This window comes from Aethalodelphis obliquidens, unplaced genomic scaffold (genome assembly GCF_003676395.1).
Source record: "Aethalodelphis obliquidens isolate GAN/ISIS:26980383/991018 unplaced genomic scaffold, ASM367639v1 scaffold14, whole genome shotgun sequence".
NCBI lineage: Eukaryota > Metazoa > Chordata > Mammalia > Artiodactyla > Delphinidae > Aethalodelphis > Aethalodelphis obliquidens.
In genome coordinates, this window is record NW_020837958.1 from 38,489,283 (window position 1) to 38,512,924 (window position 23,642).

General features: G+C 40.5%; 2 protein-coding genes across 2 annotated transcripts; both read left to right on the top strand.

Annotated features, from left to right (window-relative positions):
* Positions 1 to 10,398: 10,398 nt before the first annotated feature.
* On the top strand, positions 10,399 to 11,391 carry LOC113624657 (olfactory receptor 51F2-like). Its single transcript, XM_027114551.1, has one exon. The coding sequence runs from the start codon at positions 10,399 to 10,401 to the stop codon at positions 11,389 to 11,391; it is 993 nt and encodes a 330-aa protein (XP_026970352.1).
* Positions 11,392 to 18,437: 7,046 nt separating this feature from the next.
* Positions 18,438 to 19,541, top strand: LOC113625229 (olfactory receptor 51E2). Its single transcript, XM_027115711.1, has one exon. It carries the CDS (start codon positions 18,481 to 18,483, stop codon positions 19,441 to 19,443), a length of 963 nt encoding a protein of 320 aa, XP_026971512.1. The 5' UTR covers positions 18,438 to 18,480; the 3' UTR covers positions 19,444 to 19,541.
* The last annotated feature ends 4,101 nt before the right edge of the window (positions 19,542 to 23,642 follow it).

The following is a 23,642-nucleotide window of genomic DNA, read 5'->3' on the forward strand; positions in this document are numbered from 1 at the left end:
GTGCCAACACCTATGTGATCTACATCAGTGCTCCTTAAATGTGTGTCACATGACTCTCTTAAAGATCTTGCAAAAAATGCAGATTTTGATTCAGTTCATCTGATACTCTGCATTTCTAACAAGCTTCTCGGTGATGCCAATACTATTGTTACCAACCAGGGTTCTTGGACTCTTTAATCAATAGAAACTGATAAGAGGCCAGATGAGAAATTCAGGCAACTCTTTACTGGGACTCATGCTGCAGCAAGAGGGAGCAAAAACAAGTAACAGGTTCCTTTGCTCACTCCCCGAGGAGGGAGCAGTGAGCTGGTTGCTTAAATGAGGCGAGTGTAGCGGTGGATGAGTGAGTTGGGCCAGAGTGGGTGCTTAGGTAGTCTGCCCACCCCCATGGTGGTGCTGTGTGCAGGGATCATGGGCAGTGCCCTGCTTTTACTCCTAGCACCTCAGAAAGTGGCAGTTGGTTTGTGGCCTTTTTGTATCTTGTATCTTGTTCTTGTATCTTGTATCTTGTTTTGTATTTTGTATCTTGTTCGTAATTGACCCCACCTGTGCATGCTGTTATTTTCAGTCCCTTATAGTTTCTTTGTATTCTGTTGCTTGAGGAGAAGTTTGTCCAGGTGAAAGCTCTGCAGCAGAGGGTCCCAAGTCCCAGATCCCAGCCTGTCTCACTGTTAGTATTTTAGTAGCAAAGATCTCTATCATTTCCCCTTTTAGGGTAATTATAACATGATATCATAATTTCCCACATTCTTAAATTATATCCTCCACTAGAGTCTGTAATATCTGGGGCAATGTTACAATCAGATCTTGCTCAATAACAGACATATTGTGCATACAATATTTTTCTGAAGATGAATGAATAAAGAATGTTGATGCAAACACGTACAAGGCATGGTGGGAGCAGAGAGGAATTAAATAAATAGGAATAATAGGAATAGTAGTGTCCTAAATGGAGGGGATATATGTATATGTCTGGCTGATTCATTTTGCTTGCAGTAGATGCTAACACAACATTGTAAAGCAACTATACTCCAATAAAAATTAATTTTAAAAAAGAGAAAATAGGAAGAGCTATTGATACATTTCTTTATCCTCTAAAATCGAATGGTTAATGTTGGCCAAGTTAGCAAGGGAGGAGTACTGCTACTAATTCAACAGGCTTGAATCGAGGGGAAGAGGAGAATCGGATTTTCACCAGACCATGTAGGGCCAGTGGGCATTGTAGGACCTTAGTATTTTTTGTGAATAGTGGCCCAAACAGAACAATTATTGAGGTAGCAACCAGGTTTTGCTGCTGTTATTATTGTTTGCTTGTTTTTAAGTTTATTTCTACAATTTGGATACATTAACTCTAGATTACCTGATTTGCCTCTGACCTCTTGCTTCTGTCTCAGACTTTCTGTTTCTTTCAGAACCTGTACTGTTTACTGACTTATAAAACCCACAGCCCTGATTCCTGCTTTCCCATTTCCTGATTCAGGATGACCATCCACAACAGCCGCTACATGCATGAATTTTAAAGGTTCTATAACATCCTATGACTGCATATAAATACTTTATTTCTACAGCATTGAGAATTGCCTACATTTTTTACTAGTGAATAATGCTGCAATAAATGTTCTCCTACATATAAAGTGGCTGGCATCTGATACTTTTCCTTTGAATAAATTTCTAGAGATGGAATATTATGGACATTTTAAAACAATGATGTACTGGAAGATTCACTTCCATAAAGTTTATACAAATATTGTAAAATAGTGCTTAGTATACCCTAACACAGCAACACAACACTGTGTACTATGTTTAAAAAAATTTGCTGATTTGATAGGTAAGAATATTTTACTGTTAACTGTAGTAAAATGTTGATACTCAAAAGTAATATTTATTGCAAGTACCTAAGGCATAGTTTTCTTGTTTTTAATTCTACTTTTTCTGTTTGGATTAACAAGTTTGAGAAACATTAGTATGGAATCCAATGACATCACAGACTGTGGTACCTTTCTCAGGCTCAATGTTATTGATATTGATGTATCAATAACAGAATATTCCTGTTGCAATTGATTTTCCTGAGAGACATTTTGCTCAGGTTTTTCAGAAGGTTGGATACAATTACCAGCTGCTCTTCTGCTAGGCTGGTGTGAGAGCAGGGCAGTGAGAAGGGCCATATTTTGAAAGTATGTGCACCTGTATGTGGATCAATGCTTCACCAGTACGCACACCAATTCTCTGCACATGTGCCAAGCTCTGGCACAAAATGCACATGATACTACTATAGTAACTCTACTACCTTGAGAGAAAAGTAACATTCTTTTGTCCAGGCAAAAAATAACTGTGTTCATTGTCAAGTAGTTTCTGAGACCAGCGGGAAAGCAGTCACTGCTCTAGAATTTGCCCAGCCTGGTAGAGAAAATGTTTTCAAAGGTCCCAAGGAGTTCACTGTGAGGCGACACAACACAACAAAACTTCATATGCATAATATAAGCATACACAAGTGACAACGTGTTAACATCCAGCCTGGCACACAAGCATTCATGCATGCTATGTGTTTAGAACATCTTGAATTGGAATTAGTGGTGAATGAATGGTCATGTGAAAATTCTCTAGGGTATGTGTTTGAAACCTGAAAGGGTCTCCAATAGCCCAGGCTTTGAATACTGGTTATGCCACTTATTAACTGAGAGACCTAAGTATGTTACTTAAACCCTATAATCCTTGCTAACTGCATAAATCAAAGTAATAATGGATCCTCCTACCAAATGTGTTATCTTATAGTTGTGTAGGTCAAAAGTCTGACGTGTCTCACTGAGCTAAAATTAAGGCATCATCAAGGCTGTATTCTTTTCTAGAGGGTCTAAGAGAGGTCTAGGGAAGAATCAATACCCTTGCCGTTTCTCCTTCTAGAAGCTGTCCACCTTCGTTAGCTTACTGTATCCCTCTGCCACCTTCAAAGCCAGCAACAGTGGGTCAAGTCCTTCTCATGCTGCCATCTCTCTGTCTCCACTTTTCAGGACTCATATGATTAGACTGGACCTACCCAGATAACCCAGGATAATCTCCCATCTCCAGGGATTCAGCTTTCATCACATCTGCAAAGTCCCTTCTGTCGTGTAAAGGTAACATACTCACAAGTTCCATGCATTAGGACACAGTCATCTTTGGGGGCCTTATTTTGCTTACCAGAAACATTTGTCATTATATCTTGGACAAAGAATGCATAATCAAATATTGCTGTTTTTGTTGTGCTACATTATAAAAAATAAAATACTTCAGGCCAAGACATTTTCTGTGGTGAAACAGACTTGGTGGTGGGGATGGAAGCAGGGAGAATGGTTAGGAAACTACTGAAATTATCCAAGTGAGAGATAATTGTGACCTGGATAAGGAAGGCATTTTTGGAGGTGATGGAGAGTGATTAAATTCTGGTTATATTTTCAATGATATTGGCATGATTTGCCAATGGTTTGTATACAGAGTGTAAGAGGTAGAAATCAAGGATGAGTCTAAGACCCATCTACCCAACAGTGGTCCAGAAATGGTGGAAATATCTGAGGATCTAAAGGTACCATAAATAGACAAGATGGATAGCCCATAGAAATCTGTGGTTACTATTTACTAAAGACTAAAGAAGACAGTATTCACCTCACATCAGATGTACTCAGATGTGTAAAAATGGTACAGATGAACCTATTTGCAGGGCAGGAATAGAGACACAGATGTGGAGAATGGACATGTGGACACGGTGGGGGTGGGAAGGGAGGGTGGGACGAATTGGGAGACTAGGATTGACATATATACATTACCATGTGCAAAACAGATAGCTGGTGGGAACCCTATATAGCACAGGGAGCTCAGTTCGGTGCTCTGTGATGACCTAGATGGGTGGGATGGGTGGGGGTGGGAGGGAGGTCCAAGAGGGAGGGGATACATGTATACATATAGCTGATTCACTTCGTTGTACAGCAGAAACTAGCACAACATTATAAAGCAACTATACTCCAATAAAAAAAAATCCTCCAAATTTGAACACAAGTAGGGAGAACTCCAAATTATTGTGATTACTTTTCTTCCATCTAGTGGCCTGGGACTTTAAAACAGAATACAGGCTGAATTATGAAAAGATAAATAAACTTTATTTTCTGCACACTTAAGTGACGGACTGAGATTATCTACTACATTTACCAACACTTGGTTCACTCTCTGAGAAAAACTTATCATTGGTTATTGGTATTGGTAATTATTGGTTAACCTGTCTGTTTTCTACAGTAAACTAGGAGTCACTGGACAGTAAGAACTATTGTTGTATTATTTCTTTTTTACCTCCAGCCCTTTGCATGATGTTTGGAATACAGGACAGTTTTATGAAATGTATAGATAAATAAATAATTTTTTCTTAGTTGAAAGAAGAGACTGCTAAAAGCACAGGTGGGTTAATGAAACAGGACTGCTGTTAATGATAGATACTAGGGTTATGGGGTGGAATATGATTTACACTCACAATAGCAGAGGCCTTTTAGCACTCAGCTATAAATTTTCATTTTAAAAAATCCTCTTCATGGTGATTGCAAATGGGCATGGGGTTTCTTTCTGGGGTGATGAAAATTTTCTAAAATCAGACTGTGATGATTGTTGTTGCACAACTCTGTGAATTTACTAGAACCTATTAAATAGTACACTTTATTTTTTTTAACATCTTTATTGGAGTATAATTGCCTTACAATGGTGTGTTAGTTTCTGCTTTATAACAAAGTGAATCAGTTATACATATATATATGTTCCCATATCTCTTCGCTCTTGCATCTCCCTCTCTCCCACCCTCCCTATCCCACCCCTCTAGGTGATCACAAAGCACTGAGTTGATCTCCATGTGCTATGTGGCTGCTTCCCCCTAGCTATCTATTTTACGTTTGGTAGTGTATTTATGTCCATGTCACTCTCTCACTTCGTCCCAGCTTACCCTTCCCCCGCCCCATGTCCTCAAGCACATATATACAATGGAATATTACCCAGCCATAAAAAGAAATGAAATTGAGTTATTTGTAGTGAGGTGGGTGGACCTAGAGACTGTCATACAGAGTGAAGTAAGTCAGAAAGAGGAAAATAAATACCGTATGCTAACACATATATATGGAATCTAAAAAAAAAAAAAAGTACACTTTAAATGGGGGAATTTATGGTGTGCGTCTTCTATCTCCAAACTGTTCTTATAAAAAATCCTTCAATAAAAGGGCTCAGGATAAAAAATTACATCAGCTTATAAAGCACACAGCCACAGAAAGCAATTGCATAATGGAAGATACAAAAATACTGTATGAGGCAAAATAAGCCTTGTGGGAACCTCTATACCCTGGAGACACAGTGAATGACACCACTGCCGGGAATTGGCCTCTTAGCTCTGTGACTGTCTCCAACCAGGCGGGCAAGAAGTCTCCTCATAAGCTTGGCCCTCCCCTGGATCAAAAGCCTTCTCAGCATTCTGGGTCAGCCTGAGAGGGACAGAAAAATTGCTGCACAAGTCCTGTAAGTAAAATCATTTTGTTCAATGAAAAAGCTCAACTCTAGACAAGCCAAACTTTCTTACCCACAGAGGAGAGTTTCCTCACCCTGTGCAGAACTAAATTAGTTAATGGGATGGTGGGCTGAGGCAGATGGTAGAATTTGTAGAATTATTTATTCTCGGGGAATCTATAAAGAAAGGGCATTTTGTTCTGCCAGGTGTGGGTGGGATACCCTGTTGCTCATTAGTCAAATGACTTAATCAGTTGCTAATATATTTATCCCGGTCAGTGGTTTGGTGCTCAAGAAAACCAAAGAGGTCTTCAGGGGCTGAAAATCTCATTTCTAAGCCCAGCGATTCTTATTAAAAATGGAAAAGTACCAATTTTGAACATCTACTGCATGCCAGGTACTGTACTAGACACAGTGTCTATTTTATCTCATAGATAAGGAAACTGAATCAAAGAAAGTTTACATTACTTGTAGGTTTCAGTGCATGAGCATTGGAATTAAAAAGAAATAGGAGCATGAACATTGGAATTAAAAAGAAATAGGTCTAGAATCCCAGCTCTGCTATTCACTAGTTGTATTAATCCTGTATATGTTTCATAACTTCTCTGAACTCAGTTTCTTTAACAGAAAAGTGATTTAATAATACTTGCCACATGGTATTGTAGTAAGAATGAAAAGATAAAATGTTTATAGAGTTCTTGGCAAAGTAACATTCACAGAACAGGTTACTAAATGGTAGCTGTTGTTATAAAATTTTTTGTTATTGCTGCCATACAAGATCTCAAAACTAGTTGGTTTTTGAGCAAGGATCTAAACCCAGGTCAGTCACACAATAGCCGTGCCATTGGCAATGACTTGGACAATACTGATAATGCCATATGGTCTAATTCAGCAGTTAAAGACATAGCCACAAGCTACAGCTCATGGCAGTGCAATGAAAGAAGAGCATCATTGTGATCTAAGTGGACAGGAAAATTAGTGGAGAGACTACAGCTTATTTCTCACAAGAGAAAATGAAGGTTGTACAGCGATTGGAGAGGATGGATGGGGATGATGTGCAGGGATTGAACAGATTCGATTGTGATGGCTGCAAAAAAAGAGTAACTTGGGGGAACTTTTGTGCTTCCTCCTAATAATATCCATTAGTCCTCCTTTATTTGTTGATATGAACAGTTTTGTGTTCTCAATTTAAGACAATTGCAATGAAATACAGCTTCAAGGTCCCACTACCAACCAGACTGGTATTACTTAGCCTTCATATATAGACCTCCTGAGGCTCCAGTTTTTGACATTTTCGAAGTAGAATCAATACAAATTTAACGACAATGTGTATGTTGAGGATGAGAGAGAGAGGAAGAAGAGTGTGTGGTGTGTGCATGAGGTAGACAATTCTAAGCCGATGATTTGCTAGAATTTGATGTCATTTACTGATAAACGAAGCATTGGAGAGAGAGCCAGGTTTGGAATTGGACAGGGAGTGAGGTCTTTGTGGCTCTTACTGAGGTTGAGGTGTCTGAGGATGTATGAGTAGAGATATCCCTCAGCTATAGATAAAACAGTTTATTCACATTTTATTCACTGGCACTAAGCAGTGAGCTTTGATTTGTTCTCCAAACTGCTACCAGTTCTTTTTCTAAATCATCAATTTGATCTCCTCACTCTAGTTCCATGATTCATTCCTGCCTTCAAGTTTAAGCCTAGAAATCTTGCCACAGCTTCAAAGATTCTATTAACTTTTGAAATACAGAACTCAGGAGAGGCCATAATTAGATTTAAGGTTTGCAAGTCATCTGGATATAAGTGCTATTTAAAACCATGGGAATAACTACTATATCCCAAGGAGAATATATGGAGAGCAAGAAAGAAAAGGAACTCCTTGGAAGAAAAACAGACTCCTAAAGAACAGCAAAATTACAAGACAGAGAACAAAAATATTATTTGATGGGTTTCCCTGGTGGTGCAGTGGTTGAGAGTCCGCCTGCCGATGCAGGGGACACGGGTTCGTGCCCCGGTCTGGGAGGATCCCACATGCCGTGGAGCGGCTGGGCCCGTGAGCCGTGGCTGCTGAGCCTGCGCGTCCAGAGCCTGTGTTCCGCAACGGGAGAGGTCACAACAGTGAGAGGCCCAGGTACCGCAAAAAAAAAAAAAAAAAGATAAGGTTTTCAACCTTATAAAGATGAGGTCCTGACAACCCCTCTGGTTTCCTCAGGCACCAAACCACCGTTATTTTACTTGCTTCGTACCCTTAGTGCTGACACAATACACACTGAGCTCCCAGTTTGATGTTGGAATGAATGAAGTGTTTATGACGGTTGATCAAGTGCTTAGGTGGGGTTATTGGCTATGAAAGGAATAAGGAAACCTTTGTGTCTGAGCCCAGCATGGATGATGAGAGGGTGCAGGGATTTATGGTTGTAGACCAATGAAAAAGAAGGAATTCAAGGGAGTTCTCTTCTGCCAGGCTCAGCACAGATCAGTTCAACCTGCACTGTGAAAGGGAAGGGAAAAAATGATAAGAAGAATGAAAATGAGCAGTGAATAAATTGAATTACTGAAATAATGTAAGGGGAACCATGAAGATGTTAGGGTGAAAGAGAAATTGTTCAGATAGCAATTTATTTTTTTAAACTTATCTCTTATAAAATTTCCTAGAACTCAGTGACAAAAAGGGCAACTCAATCATTGCATATCACCGTGAAAATCACTGTGATAGGCAGAATTAATTGACAGAGGCCTTCTGCACTCTCATAATCGTTTTTATTATTCATCATAACACACTGTATATTAGAGTTATTTATAAACAGCAACATTCATTCTCCCTTACTTGATTATAAACTCTTTAAGAGGGGTTTTGTTTGTATTATATCTTAGCTTCTAACACAGCACTGTGCACAGAGTAGGTGCTCAGAAAATGTCTCTGAGAGTGTAAGGCAAGAGCAAAGGAAGAGATATTACAAGTTCATTCTGGCTCCACGTTTTCACATATGCCACTCTAAAAGCCTTGGAATACTTCATCTCGACATACACAAAACATAGAAATCTTTCAAGCACTGATTTTCTTGGAAAGTCTTCTCCAAATACCCCAAACCTTTTGTACACAGAATTGAAGTGATCCATTTTTCATGATTACTCTGCTTCCCAGTAACCCCAGGAAGTTGTTAACTTGAAAAACTGAATCCCAGGTTCTGTGAATTAATAATAAATAAACAGGTCAAAGGCTTGTGGAAAATGAGAGGTGAACCCATTCTTTTCAATTATTATAAGTATCATTCATTTGATAGGTTTTTAGTTTATCTTTCTGATCAAGACATACTTTTTAAAAGTAAAAGCTATAAAAATGTTTTTCAGAAATCAATCTATTTATGAAAAGTACTAATAGAACTTGTTAATCTTTCAAATTTTCAGAGTTAATTGTGAAATGCATGCCAGTTGGGCAAGACCATATCTACTTCGTTTCTATACATTTGTCAAATTCATGACACTCAATAAACAATCATTGGAAGTAGTATCCAAAAAAATTCCCTTTTTAAATAAATGTTCCCTTTTTGTTAACTCTCATGTCCATTATGAGGTTTGATAACACATTTGACAGTAATTTGATTGGTTCTCTGAGGACACTCTCATTATTCTAAACTGGAAACTGTAAAGTCATAGTTCACTGATTTGGTCAACTCATGTAACTTAACACTCTTTTTTTCTCTAATTTTCCATTAATTTGAATTAAAAATTTCCCATTGTTAAAACTAAGAGATTTATTTAGGGAATTCTTGAGGTTGCACTTTGGGTGAACTTGTGAGGTCTGGAAACACTTAGGTTCCCCTGAGGAACATTAACATTGGCTACAAGTTCATTCTTGTAAGTACAAGTTCGTTCAGACTCAACACTTTCACATATGCCATTCTAAAAGCCTTGGAATAATCTAATAAACTAATCTCTGTTTTCCCCCAGACCCCCTCTTCCAACTCATACAGACCCATTTACCCAGTCTGCAATTCTCTACTCAATGAAAAAAGAAATATAATGTTTGCAACAAAGTTTTATATTCCCCTCCAAAGCGAAACAATAACATTCTATTAGGTGTCACCTGAGAAGTATGTCTTAACAAAATGGAGAAAATCTGTTCTTTGCTAATGGAGAAAAGCTAGTCTTCAAGCAGATTGAAGAAAGAAATATATTTGAACATGGCAGCACATTATAACAAGTGGGGGTAGAGGCCTCTGTAGGTGATAGGTCTGAGTTCTAACTCTACATCTCTCTCAAATGCAATTCCAGATGCTGTACTGCAAGAGTCACTTGAAAAGTTAGATACTGTAGGCACCTGCTCATGACTGCACTGATGCCTAAGCCATTTATTATCACTTCATATGTGTTGCTTTGCATTATAAGTATCTCTTTCTCAATATTTTCTGGCTTCCCAAATTGTCTGTAAGCTTCACTGCTTTCTGTTCTCATGGCCAATGTAATATTGCTGCTCCAAAGCCCCAATCTATTTTTCTCTGATGCCAACTATACAGAAAAACATCCCAAAGAAGATGGAATATGATTGGCCAATCTTGGGTAAAGCGTCTTTTCTTAGTTCAGGCATCTTTGGCTAGAGGAAAAGATCACATAGTATAAACCTAGCTACCAGCAAAGGGCCCCAGGGAAGAAAAATCATGGGCTGGGGAAAATACAAAAAAAAAAAAAAAAAAGAGTACCTACTACAACAGTTGAAATCTTACAATTATTTTATCAATCTAAATGAGCCATTCATACTTAACATAGTATATAGACATTCATCTGTGGTTAGTTTTTGGTTGAATAAAATTATTTGTAATTGGATTAATTTTTTAAATGTAGGTTTTTTTGGTTATTCCAGAATTTCATCTTGGAATTCCGTACTTTTAATCCAGCATGTCAAACTTCCAGAATATCACATCCTCTTCCGTTATTTTCCTGCTAACTGGTGTTCCTGGGCTGGAAGCCTTCCACACCTGGATCTCCACTCCCTTCTGTTTTCTCTATGTAACAGCTCTCTCAGGAAACAGCCTGATTCTATTTGCCATTGTTACTCAGCCCAGCCTTCATGAGCCCATGTATTATTTCCTCTCCATGTTGTCTACCACTGACCTTGGCTTGTCCGTATACACTCTGGTCACCATGTTGGGTATATTCTGGTTCAATGCCAGGGAGATCAGCTTTACTGCCTGCTTGTCACAGATGTTCTTTGTTAAACTCTTCACTGTCATGGAATTGTCAGTGCTGTTGGCCATGGCTTTTGATCGTTTTGTCGCCATCTCTAATCCCATCAGGTATGCCACCATTTTAACTGACTCCAGAATAATTCAAATTGGAGTGACAATTGTGCTCAGGGGGACACTAACACTGACACCAATGGTAGCAATTCTTATGAGACTGTCCTTCTGCCACAGCCACGTGCTCCACTACTCTTACTGCTTCCACCCTCATGTGATGAAGCTCTCATGCACAGACACCAGGATCAACAATGCAACTGGGCTGACTGCCATGACCTCTACTGTTGGTGTGGACTCAATTCTCATCCCCCTTTCTTATGTTTTGATCATTAAGACTTTCCTCAGCATCACATCCCCAGAAGAGAGGAAGAAAGCCTTCAGCACCTGTATCTCCCATACTGGGGCTATTGCTATTTTCTATATTCCATTGATCAGTCTCTCCTTTGTTCACAGATTTGGGAAACAAGGCCCAGCCTATGTACATACTATGATTGCTAACACCTACCTGCTGATCCCCCCAGTCATGAACCCCATCATCTATAGTGTGAAGACCAAACAGATACGCAGAGCTGTGATAAAAATTCTCCATTCCAAAGGCACACAGAATCATAGAATTCTAGAGACAGTCTGTGTCAGGTCATATTATCAATAGAAAAGTAAATCTGGTGTTTGTTGAAGCTAAGTGTGCAAATATTTAAAATCAAAGATGAAATATATTTAGAAAATCAGCTTGACTGACCTCTGTATTTTACAAATGAGGAGACAAGAGACATAAGAATGGGAGGAATGAAGAGCCTGTCTAGAATTTCTCCTCTGATCACTGTTTGTTCTAAAGAGTTTATCCTGCTTATGCTTGTTTATCCTGCCAGTAGTCTTTCTCTTTTTACTTTAAACATTCACGGCAGTTAGAATGGCACAGTATGAAAAAGTGACTCCTTTTTGAGAAATAGGTAGTATTTTCTAACTGTAATAATAATTGTAACTAGCATTTATTATTTCCTTTGACCAGTCATAGTTCTGTTTTTTACATATATTAACGCATTTTTATATTCAAAACATTTACAAGGTAGTTACTTTTACTATCAATGGGAAAGTTGAAGCACAAAAATGTTAAGTAACTTATTTAAACAGCTAGTAAGTGACAAAGCCATATTTCACATCCACATGCAAACTGACTCCAGGGTCCCCCCACTCTTAACTTTAATGCTGTATTGCTGTATATAATATAAACTATATATATATTTATATATCTAGACTATATATATAATATAAACATTTATGTATATTATATATAATATAAACAAGATAATATACATTTACACATGAATTAATTAACTTATACTGGGGGACATAATTTAGTCAAACAAACAAAAAACAAAACTCTGTTCTCTAGAAATTTTCAACCAATTTATGGAAGAAAAGCCCGAAACAAAATCTTCAAACCTCACAAATGTATTTCTACCTGATGTTCTTCCCCAACTAAGCATATTCTAAAATTTCTTTCTGCCCTCTGTCAACATTCTGTCCCAGCAGAAACTGAAAAGTGACTAGAATTGCAAAGGAATTACAACTTGTGTTATCTACTTAGAATTGTTTTAACTTGTAGCATATTTTTATGTAATGGCTTAATCCAGCAAGTTAATTATTTTTTCCAAGCTGGGTATATCCAATAATTCTAGAAATTTTAAAGTACATATTTCAATAATACATTGGTGTCACTCACTAATGGTGGGCCCTATAGCTGGTATCAGATCCAGCAAGGAAGTAGAAGTAGTCATTCAAATCTACAGGGTATTTATTAAGTGACTACAGTACCGGCTACTAAATAATTAGGATGATGTCAAAATCCTCAGCATATTTGACAATAATATTTTTAGTCTCAATTATTGCTAGTCTTTATCTTCCTGATCTTTGTATGTTGGAATGTCTCAGGACTTTGTTTTCAGACCTGTCTTATTCTTTGTTATATTCTCATTTTTGGTCATCTCATCTAGCATCATGTCTTTAAATACCATCTATATGCTGGCAAATCCCAAATTAATATCTACAGTCCAGACTCATATCTAATTGCCTATGCATCACTATCTTCACTTGAACATCTAACAATCATCTTAGACTCATCATGTCCAAAACCATATCCTAATATTCACATCAAGGAAAAAACATTCTTAACCACAGTCTTCCATAACTCAGAAACTCTGCCTTTCAAGTTGCTGTGATAGAACACTTGGAGTTATTCCTGATACCTGTCTGTCTCTCCCATTCCACATCCAACCTTTTAGCAAATGCTGACGACTCTTTCTTCCAGGTATTCCAGATGTTGTTATCTGGAGTACAACTGCTTTCTACTACCTCAACTGCTACCCCCATGATCCAAGTCATCATCATCTTGAACTTGGTGGATCTCCTGGTGGATCTTCCTTTAATCCACTTTTGCTTTATAGTACAGTAAAATAAAGTAAAAGTACAGTAAAGTAAACTAATCCCCACCGTAGTTAGATGGATTATTTTAATACACAAGACAAATCATGTCACTTCCTCTGCACAGCATGTTCCAGAAGCCCCCTGTCTTACCCAGGGAACATTCACAGTCATTATAATATCTTGTAAGGATTTATGTGTTCTGGCTCCTCTCCATAATCTCAACTTCATCTCCAACTACTCTCCCCTTTATTTACTCTACTACACCCACACTAGCCTCCAAATATTCCCTTAAACTCACCAAGCATGCTTCATCTTCAGACTTTGCACTTGCAGACTTTGCACTTGCAGTTCTCCTTACTCGGGATGTTCTTCCTCCAGATGCCCCCTTGGCTTACTGCCTCTTACCATGCAGGCTCTGCTCATGTGTCCCCTTACTACAGGGCCCTTTATATTATAAAAAATAATAATGACAACACACCTCTCCCTCAATTCCTGCCTGATTTACTCTCTCTTCCTTACCTACCTTGTTTTAATTTCTAGCACTTTCACCCTCTCCCCAACATATTACATACCTGTTTAGTTCTTGTCTCATTTCCCCATTACAAGGTAAGTTCTTTGAGAATAAGAACTCTTTGTTTCATTTATGTTATCTTCCAGACCCTAAAACAAGGCCTGCCAGATAGAAAAATCATAACATCTCTGGATGCAGTGGCTCCATTTACCACTCAAGTTTCATTGCTTCCTCTCTATGCTCCAGGCACAACAAACAACTTGCATTTCCTTAGCCCTGATTGCTCTATCTCGCTTTCAAGTCTTTTCACAAGCTGTCACCTCCACCTACAGCACCCTCACTCTCTCCCTTCTCCTGACTTAGAATAGAAATGACTTTCCTTCAGAGATGTTTTCATGACTTCTCAAGTCTGTCTGGTGTCCTTCTGAGGTGCTCCTACAGCACCTTCCTCCTGACATCCCTTTTTAGACTCTACTGTAACCATTCTCCCCACAGCAGACTCTGCCCACTTCTCAAGACCAGGGACCATGTCTTAGTCACTATTGGACATAAGTAAAAAAGTGCAGATGTTGTGGACTTACAGACTGGATTTTTGCTTGTTTTTTCTACACGTGACGTAAGATGGGTCATGGAGAAAGGGAGGAGGGAAAGAAAGAGGGGCTTGGGCTAGAGAAGAAGGATGGGGTACCCAGAGTCCTAAACATGGGAAGGAGAGGGAGCTTCAGTTTTAAGAACTGGACAGTCAAGATGTCCTCACTACTTCTACAGAGGTTTCTCCCCCAGCACACCTGCCACCCACTAACATGTGAAAAGCCCCACTGTCCAACAATCCTAGAAACTTGTAAGTTTCCATTCCTAGGAAGTGAGTGTGTAATCTGGACACTTGGGGAATGGGTGTTGCAGAGTAAATGTCATCTGTGACCCAAGTGGACCAGCTCACCATGAATTGGAGACTTCCCTAAAAGCCAGAACAGTGGTGGATACATGGCCACTGTTGCAGTTACCTGAACCCAGAGTCCAAGTGAAAATCCTGTAAGTCCTTTAAGGCCCTATATTATCTAATTCCCCATTACCTCCCTGATTCTATCTGCCTACTATTCTTGCCCTGGTTCCCTCTGCTCAGGAACACTGGCCTACCAGATACTTTCCCTTCTCAGGAACTTTACTTGCAGTTTCTGTTCCTTCTTCCTGGAATGGTCTTCATCAAATATCTCCATAAACATATTTCTCACTCCCTCAGGCTTCTGAAATGTTTTCATTATGTGTGGCCTTCTGCACATAATGTTGTGCAGGAGCTTCATTTAAAATGTCAACTACCCCCTTGATATTTATCTGCTCCCTTCTTCCCTTTACTTTTCTCCATAAGACTACCTAACATCCTATTTCACTTTTTATATCAACTCCATTTATTGTCTGTCCCCCTAACCAGAATACTGCATGAGGGTGGGGATTTGTGTGTGTGGCATCTATTTTTCTTATTACATTGTAGGTCCCTGATAAATATTTGTTGAATGTGAATGAATAAAGAGTCAGAATACCTTGTTCTCAGGCCAATATTATAATTCATTAACTATGTGATCTAAGCAAAGAGGCTTTATGTCATGTATTCTTTATCTGTGACTCAGGTGCAATGAAAAGTGGCTTCCCTACCTCAAGGTCTGTGTCATCAACTGAAACAAAAGCTGGGAAAAGAAAAGCTCAGGAGGTGCACGACCTTATTTTGAATTATGGGACTACATTTTTGTGTACCCATCTCGGTAAAGAGGTTGTGAACTCCTAGAGCCCAGGGACCTAACTATATACCCACGTTGTGTCTAGCAAAGTAGCTGATGAGGAAAAGCATTAACCACTGTGGCTAACTGGAGTTTGAGTTTCTTGGAGGAGCGGAAATAGATTGTCTAGAGTCCTGTATGTGTAAGTGCGGGAGTCATGGCAGAGGCGGTAGGTCCCTGGTGATCGCCCTCCCACCCACCAGACTGAAACAGTGGGAAGCCAGTGGGAGTGACACACAAGTGGCCATGGAGGTATTGTCCCCTGTCTGGGCCCTCAGTCTATATTCCCCTAGCCTGTCCCCGTGGGCTTCATGGGCAGAGTTATAAATAAACCTGTGCTTGAAAGGAAAAGTCAGATTCAGGACTGTACCATATTCAAGTGAGTGCATCTTCACTGGGGTCAAGCAGACCAAGGTCCCTGCCATCCTGAGGGACCTCGAAGGCCCCACAAACTGTCTCATGGCAGGGGAAGGGGAAGCCCTTGCATCCCACACATACCTTCATGGGCCAAGACAAAATGTTCCAGAGCATTAGCTGACATCCAGAAAGGCTAGTGAGAGTAAATGCAACAACCACATTCAGACCCAAACTGAAGCTGAAACTGGGTCTGGCCAGGGGTCACTTTAGGCAGAAGGCCAGAGCACATAGGAGGGAAACATGAGGTCTTCTGGGATAGGTAACTGGGGAGATGTGATGATGGCCCCAAGTCTTAGGCTGTTACCAGCAAAGCAGAAAAGGGGCCCTGCAGAGAGAAGAGTCAGGGAGGTATCTGACTCTGAGACAAGCAGTGACCCTTCTGTCTGTCAGTGCTGATGCAGTAGCTTCAGAGGCCCTGAGAAAGGGGAAGTGTGTTACTGTGCTCCCCTTGCTACCCTCCATGCCTGTAAGCATCTGCATCTGAAAAAGGCTTTTCATTCTCTGACAGCAACTGAGTGGGCCAAATCTGGGATCTAATATTTGCCAAGGAAGGTAGCTGTAATATCTTGGCACATGCTCTGAGAATGGAGAAGAACAAAGAGTAAACAGAGGTGTGGATTTTCTGACCTTTGAACCTTGGATCTGTTCTTCCTTGCTTATGCAAAATGAGGATAATCCAATTTAAAATTTTAGTTTTCATTTTATCATTTTATATTCTAAGACCCATGTTTTCCAAACTCTCTCTTTTAAGGCCAAATAGAAGGGCATGTCCCAGTAGCAGAAAGGACCCAGGTTAGGAGTGAAGAAGAATCCTGGGGGGAGGTGAACAGGTTAACCTGAATACCACTGATGAAGACACCTGCAGAGTTTATTCTCAAGATTCAGAAAATCTTCTTGAAGCTAAGCCCTTAGCTCTTTAGAGACAATTAGCTCTAAATACCAGGGCATCTAGGGAGCCTATCAGGGAGACAGTTTGATGATAGGTCAGAGAACAGGGTGAGGCAGAGCAACACCGGGCTTCCTAAAAAAGAAATGTCTCGGCTTCCCTGGTGGCGCAGTGGTTGAGAATCTGCCTGCTAATGCAGGGGACACGGGTTCGAGCCCTGGTCTGGGAGGATCCCACATGCCGCGGAGCAACTAGGCCCGTGAGCCACAACTACTGAGCCGGCGCGTCTGGAGCCCGTGCTCCGCAACAAGAGAGGCCGCAATAGTGAGAGGCCCACGCACCGCGATGAAGAGTGGTCCCCGCTTGCCACAACCAGAGAAAGCCCTCGCACAGAAATGAAGACCCAACACAGCAAAAATTAATTAATTAATAAACTCCTACCCCCAACATCTAAAAAAAAAAAAAAAGAATAAAAAAAAAAAAAAAAAAGAAATGTCTCGCCTAACATGAATGGTCAGCAGAGGTTCCAAGAAAGATAAAGCTCTAGGAGTATTAGGACTCAATCAAGTTGTCTTTGTGGCAGTGAGAGTGGCCTTAGAGGCAGCTTTTAAGTGTGGAGGAACCCATCAGCCAGGAACAGAGAGAAGAGCCTTTGCAGAGACCATGCCTGGCCGCTAGGATCCTGCCAGCACCTCCATCTCCCAGGAATTCATTGGAGGGAGCTACTGCCTTTCATTTGATGACCCCAGATAAGTTTCCTTGTTACCTTAAGAGATTGATTTTGGCCTTTTTTTCTTAGTTTTTATTTTGTGTTTTTATTTTTTAATCACAATTGTGTTTTTTTCCTCTTCCACTGACCTTAGACCTGGGGACCTGGAATCCTGAAGATTTGCAAACAAAACAAAACCAAAAACCTCCCTATTCCCACTGTTTGGAACACCTTTTATTCCCTTCTCTGTCTGCTTAATTTTTACTCATGTTTCAAGACTAAACAGAAGGACCATCTTTTTTCAGGAAGGTTCCTCTGATCATGCCTTTCACCCTCCCATGCATTAAATGCACATCTTTTGCTTACACTTATCCCAAGATTCTAGTATTTGGGTTACTTGTCTATCTTTCACCCTAGACAGGGCATCTGAAGGGCAAAAGATGTGTCTTTGACTCTGTATCATCAGCATCTATCAAATAGCCTCCATATATAATAAGTCCTATAAGTAAATGCTTACAGAACAGATGAATGATTGAAGGGAAGGGAGGGGAAGGGAAGGGTAGGGAAAGGAAGGGTAAAAGGAAAACACAGCCTCTCAGGAAGAGTTTCCAGGTAAGGTATCTCTTAACACCTAGCTGAGAAAAGGGCAGCCCAGTATGCAGACAGTGAAGGTATGGGCCAGGGTGAGTCATCCAGGGAACTTGGGAAGGATAGATTTTGAGATAAGCATTGTTATCTCCAGGTTCCCTTTTACAAGTGTAAATGGACTTAGAGAGTAGTGAATGATAAATGAATTTGAGCTGTCACTTTCCCTTTTGGCAGGAGGCTTCAAAGAACCTTCGTATGTGAGAGCCCAAATGACTTGGAGAAGCAGAAAGAGAGAGTAGCGGAGGGAGAGCTAAGGTGCATTCAGTTCCCAGGTCTCCAGGGCCAGCCTCTCTGATTGTGCTCCTTATCCTAACAGGCTAGCAGGCTGCCAGTGTGACCTCACCTGCGCCAGTGCCCCCTTCTCCGTGCCAGCTATGAGTGCCTGCAACTTCACACATACCACCTTTGTGCTTATTGGTATCCCAGGACTAGAAGAAGCTCATTTCTGGATCGGCTTCCCCCTGCTTTCTATGTATGCCGTGGCAGTGTTTGGAAACTGCATCGTGGTCTTCATCGTAAGGATGGAGCGCAGCCTGCACGTTCCCATGTACCTCTTTCTCTGCATGCTGGCAGCCATCGACCTGGCCTTGTCCACAGCCACCATGCCCAAGATCCTAGCCCTCTTGTGGTTTGATTCCCGGGAGATTACCTTTGACGCCTGTATGACCCAGATGTTCTTTATTCATGCTCTCTCAGCCATTGAGTCCACCATCCTGCTGGCCATGGCTTTTGACCGTTATATAGCCATCTGCCACCCACTGCGCCATGCCGCAGTGCTCAACAATAGAGTGACAGCCCAGATTGGCATGGTGGCCGTGGCCCGTGGATCCCTCTTTTTCATCCCATTGCCTCTGCTCATCAAACGGCTAGCCTTCTGCCAATCCAACGTGCTCTCACATTCCTATTGTGTGCACCAGGATGTAATGAAGTTGGCCTATGCAGACACATTGCCCAATGTGGTCTATGGTCTCACCGCCATTCTGGTGGTCATGGGTGTGGATGCCCTGTTCATCTCTTTGTCCTATTTTCTGATTCTACGAACAGTTCTGCAGCTGCCTTCCAAGTCAGAACGGGCCAAGGCCTTTGGAACCTGTGTGTCACACATTGGTGTGGTACTGGCCTTCTATGTGCCTCTCATTGGCCTCTCAGTGGTGCACCGCTTTGGAAACAGCCTTGATCCCACTGTGCATGTTCTCATGGGTGATGTCTATCTACTTCTGCCTCCAGTGATCAATCCCATTATTTATGGTGTCAAGACCAAACAGATCAGAACGCGGGTGCTAGCTGTGTTTAAGATCAGCTGTGACAAGGACTTTCCGGCTGTGGGAGGCAGGTGACCCTTACCATGGCACTTTTATCCTTAATGGCTTGATATAATGATTTCCTGATGTTAGCTTAATCCCAGTTGCCCATAAACACATCAGTGCTTTTCTCTGGTTGGCTTCCAAACACTTCCTCTGCTTGGGGTGAAATTGTTGAGGCTCCCATAATTCTTTTCCACAGGTAAAAATACTATTGACATCCTTATTATATAAAAGGCTTAAATAATAAAATAAATCAATAGTAAAAGAACATAAAGAAGAGTGACAAAAAGTACAATTGGTTTTGAAACGAAGGAAAAATTGTTCTGACTAGTAATCCAAGAACCCTATAGTAAAACAATACGTAACATTTTTGCCGATTAAATTACAGTTTTTATTAATGAAAATTCACAATGAAAGGGTTTGTGTTGAAACACATATCCTCGAGCATCACAGCTGATGGTGTAATTGGCAAAATATAGCAAGAACTTTTTAAAAGTTACATGCTTTAGGGAATTCCCTGGCAGTCCAGTGGTTAAGACTCTGCGCTTCCACTGCAGGGGGCACAGGTTCAATCCCTGGTCAGGGAACTAAAGATCCCACATGCCATGTGGAGTGGTCAATAAATAAATAAATGTTACAGGCTTTAATGCTGTAATCTCACTTTTGAAAATTTATTCTAACGAAATATCTCTACCTATGTGGTAGGTACTGTTTTTGACCCCTGTTACCAGTGAAAGAAATGAGGTTTACATTAACAAGAAAGCTAAGTCACACAGCTTGTGGGTGCTGTGCCATGATCTGAAATTAAATTTCATAACCAAATACAGTTATTTAATATCCATGCTATCTTGCTTCCTGTTTAACATCTGCCATTCATTTCCTCAGCCTGTGTAAATCCTGTTTTCTCTCTGCTGTGTGCCTTATGAGGTGAATGACTGTATCTGTATTGAGTGGCAACCCTGCCCTTGTCGTGAGCAACAAATCTGGGTTACTCTTCATGTTTTACAGTGACCCTTCCTGTTCTACAGCCTGCTTCTTTCCAGATTAAGGGAGAAGATATCTTCTCAATCATGTCTCCCTTTTTTTAAGTGTATTCTGTATCTGTCAAACATTTCCAGTGTCTGAGTTTCAACTTAAGTATAAGATATTATAAATTTTATTTAAAATTTTTCTAAGTGTAACACCTATTTCTTTCATGTTTATAGAATCCCATAAACTCAGATTTGGAGATGTGAGAAGCTCCCTGGTCTTCTTTCCCACCAGTGCAGAAATCTGAATGCATCTTTTCTCAAGATGGGCTATTCCCATTGTATAGTTGAGAAGGTCTGATGAGAAGCTAAAATCTGAAGGCAATCATTGGGCCTATGTGTTCCCTCAGTAGTTTCACCGAACAAGTCTCAGGTGGGGGATTAGGGTGGATAAACCATGGGGGAGACTCCAACCTGTGGGCTCTTTCTTAGGAGGAAGGAACCTCGGACTCTTAACCTCTCTTCTGGAGAAGGGTCTTCCTAGCATATGTATCTGTGAGCATCCAGTTGTGAGTCCCTGCCCAGAGGCAGTAGAATAGGCTTCAAAGTCTTGCAGCTAATCAATGCAAAAAGACCAGGGCTGAGAGAAAGAGACAAAATGGAAGAACTGGATGATTTCCCTAAGGAAACGAAGGGGTGCTCATGCTCTGCAAAAGTGGAGATTCAGGTATTAGGCCTCACCCCAAATAATGAGGTCAGGAGCCTCGTTTTATGAGATTGAACCACCTATGTCTCTCCTCACAACTTCCATCCTCTTTTATTTTCCTGTGCATTACTCTGCCTCGAATCATACCCTCCTGGCTATTGCCATATACCTAAGAGGATGACAATTTAATAAAGTGTGTATCTCATGCTCCCAAATTCCTCACTGTTCACTGCAATACAATTTATTCATAGTCTATTGCTGTCTCCCCTCCCCCTCCCTCTGCCCTAAGATTTTCACTTTTTTAAAAGTAGTCAAACATCTTATATTCATAGCAACACTATTCACAATAGCCAAAAATGTGGAAATAGCCCAAGTGTTAGTCAACATATGAATGGATAAACAAAATTAGTATATACATACAATGGAATATTATTCAGCCATAAAAAAGAACAAAATAATGATACGTTCTAGAACATGGATGAATCCTGAGAACATGATGCTAAGTGAAACAAGCTAGACACAAAATGACAAATATTGTATGATTCCAATTATATAAGGTACTAAAAATTCATTGAGACAGAAAGTAGAATAGAGGTTACCAGGGGATAGGGAGAAGGGAGAATGAGGGGTTATTGTTTAATGGGTACTAAGTTTGGGATGATGAAAAAGTTCTAGAAATGGATAGTGCTGATGGTTGCACAACAATGTGAAAATACTTAATCTCACTGTATTGTACACCTAAAACAATTTGTTAGAATGGTACATTTTATGTATGTTTTGCTATGATAAATAATTATCAAAGAAAGAATATAAAACATATCACCATCAATTTAATAACAAGATCATATTGAAATGATTGCATTTTGGATACACTGGGTTAAAGGAAATATATTATTAAGATTTTTTAAAAAAATATCCCAAAGAGGAAGATACTTAATCCCCATATTGAGAGGAGGACAGATCCTTGGGATGAGATTTAGGAGCTCAGAACCCCTCTTCTGCCACTAAGTGGTGACCTTGTCTAAATCACATCACATCTCTTTGAACGAAGTTTGTAAACTTGATGATTAAGTTAGATAAACTCTAAATCCCATCTCTATCCTAAATATTACGTGCTCTGAGCATTAAGAAGCCAGGAACAATTCTAAAGGTCCTGCAAGTCTGAAGCTCTCCAGGGTCTCCTTGGGAACTGCTTTCTGACCCACATAAGAAAAACAGCCCCCTTCCCTGAGGCCACACATGCTATTTACCCAAACACAGTATTTATCAACTTGATCTCCTACTCCCCGATTCTGCCAATTATAGCTCTTTCCAAAAATCAAAACTTCTCTCAAAAACTGAGGCTTTTCCACACAGGAGATATCCACAGGCTCTCTGAAAGGAAGCCCCGTCCAACAGAGAGAGCAAACCATTCTGACTCGTCAAGTCAATTCACTCCCTGTGAGGTTCGTTTCCCTCTTCTGTTTATTAGGAGCAATAATAGAATCGACCACTCAGTGATTTTGTGAGGATTATGTGCAATTATCCAGCACAACGCTTAGTGCAATATTTAATACATAGTATGAACTCAATAAATACTTATTATTATCATCATCATCAGGGAGGAGGTGGATAATAATTCCTGCCTCTCAGGGACATTGAGGGGATAGAAATGTGGGTTTCTGCCTTTGGCAAGCAAGGCACACAGATTTTTTTTAAACACTCATCTGATCACATTAGCCTGGGAGCTTGGAGTTTAGGACCTGGGCTTTTTTCCTCTCTTTCTCTTATACCAGTACCAGGACTAAGATTTGGGAGATGGGATAAAGGAAGGGAATGTAGTAGATAGGGGAGGTGGGACTTACATGGGATTCAAATTGGATTGAAATGACTGATTTTATGCACTACAGGAGGAAGATCAACAGAAAGGCCATAGTTTTCAAAGTTGTCCCTGGAAAATGTGATTGCATCCTAGAAGGTGACAAACTAAAGGGGGGTTATGACCATTGCTTATTGCTTGTTCACACAGACCAGGGTCCTGGGAGAGTGTTTGCATTTTGTTTCCCAATGACCTGGAAGGGCTTCCAGGAGGAGGGCCTCTGGGTGCTTGGGGAGCTGAGTCAACTCGTCGAGGTAGTCGCAGGCAGCCCCCTCCATGAGAGACCTCTTGGTCTCAGGCAAGTGCTCACTGTAGTGAGAGTATCTTTCCCAGTGAAAAAGGGTCTCCAGGGACTGAGGACCATAAAAGCACTGCCTTGTTCCCAGCCATGTTTATGTTGGCCTGGACAGTGGACAGCACCAGTTTAGGTAGCCAATTCCCCATGAGAGCCAAAGTGTCTGAGGTTGCCCTGTAATCAGGACAGCTCCCATCACTCCCCAGTAATTACATGTAGCCCCCATCTCTGAGTGGCACATCATTTATCCCACACTGGACTGACAAGAAATAAGGACAGAACATAAGTTTGTTTTTTTGTTTTGGGGGATAGATATTTCCTCAGGCTTTTTTTATTATTAGAAGAAAAGATTTACTCTCAATACACATTTAGGACCAGAGATTACCAGAATCAACATATCTGAGA

Excerpts from the sequence above, each read along its gene's own strand:
- LOC113624657 (XM_027114551.1), top strand. The coding sequence starts at position 10,399 with ATGTCAAACTTCCAGAATATCACATCCTCTTCCGTTATTTTCCTGCTA.
- LOC113625229 (XM_027115711.1), top strand. The coding sequence starts at position 18,481 with ATGAGTGCCTGCAACTTCACACATACCACCTTTGTGCTTATTGGTATC.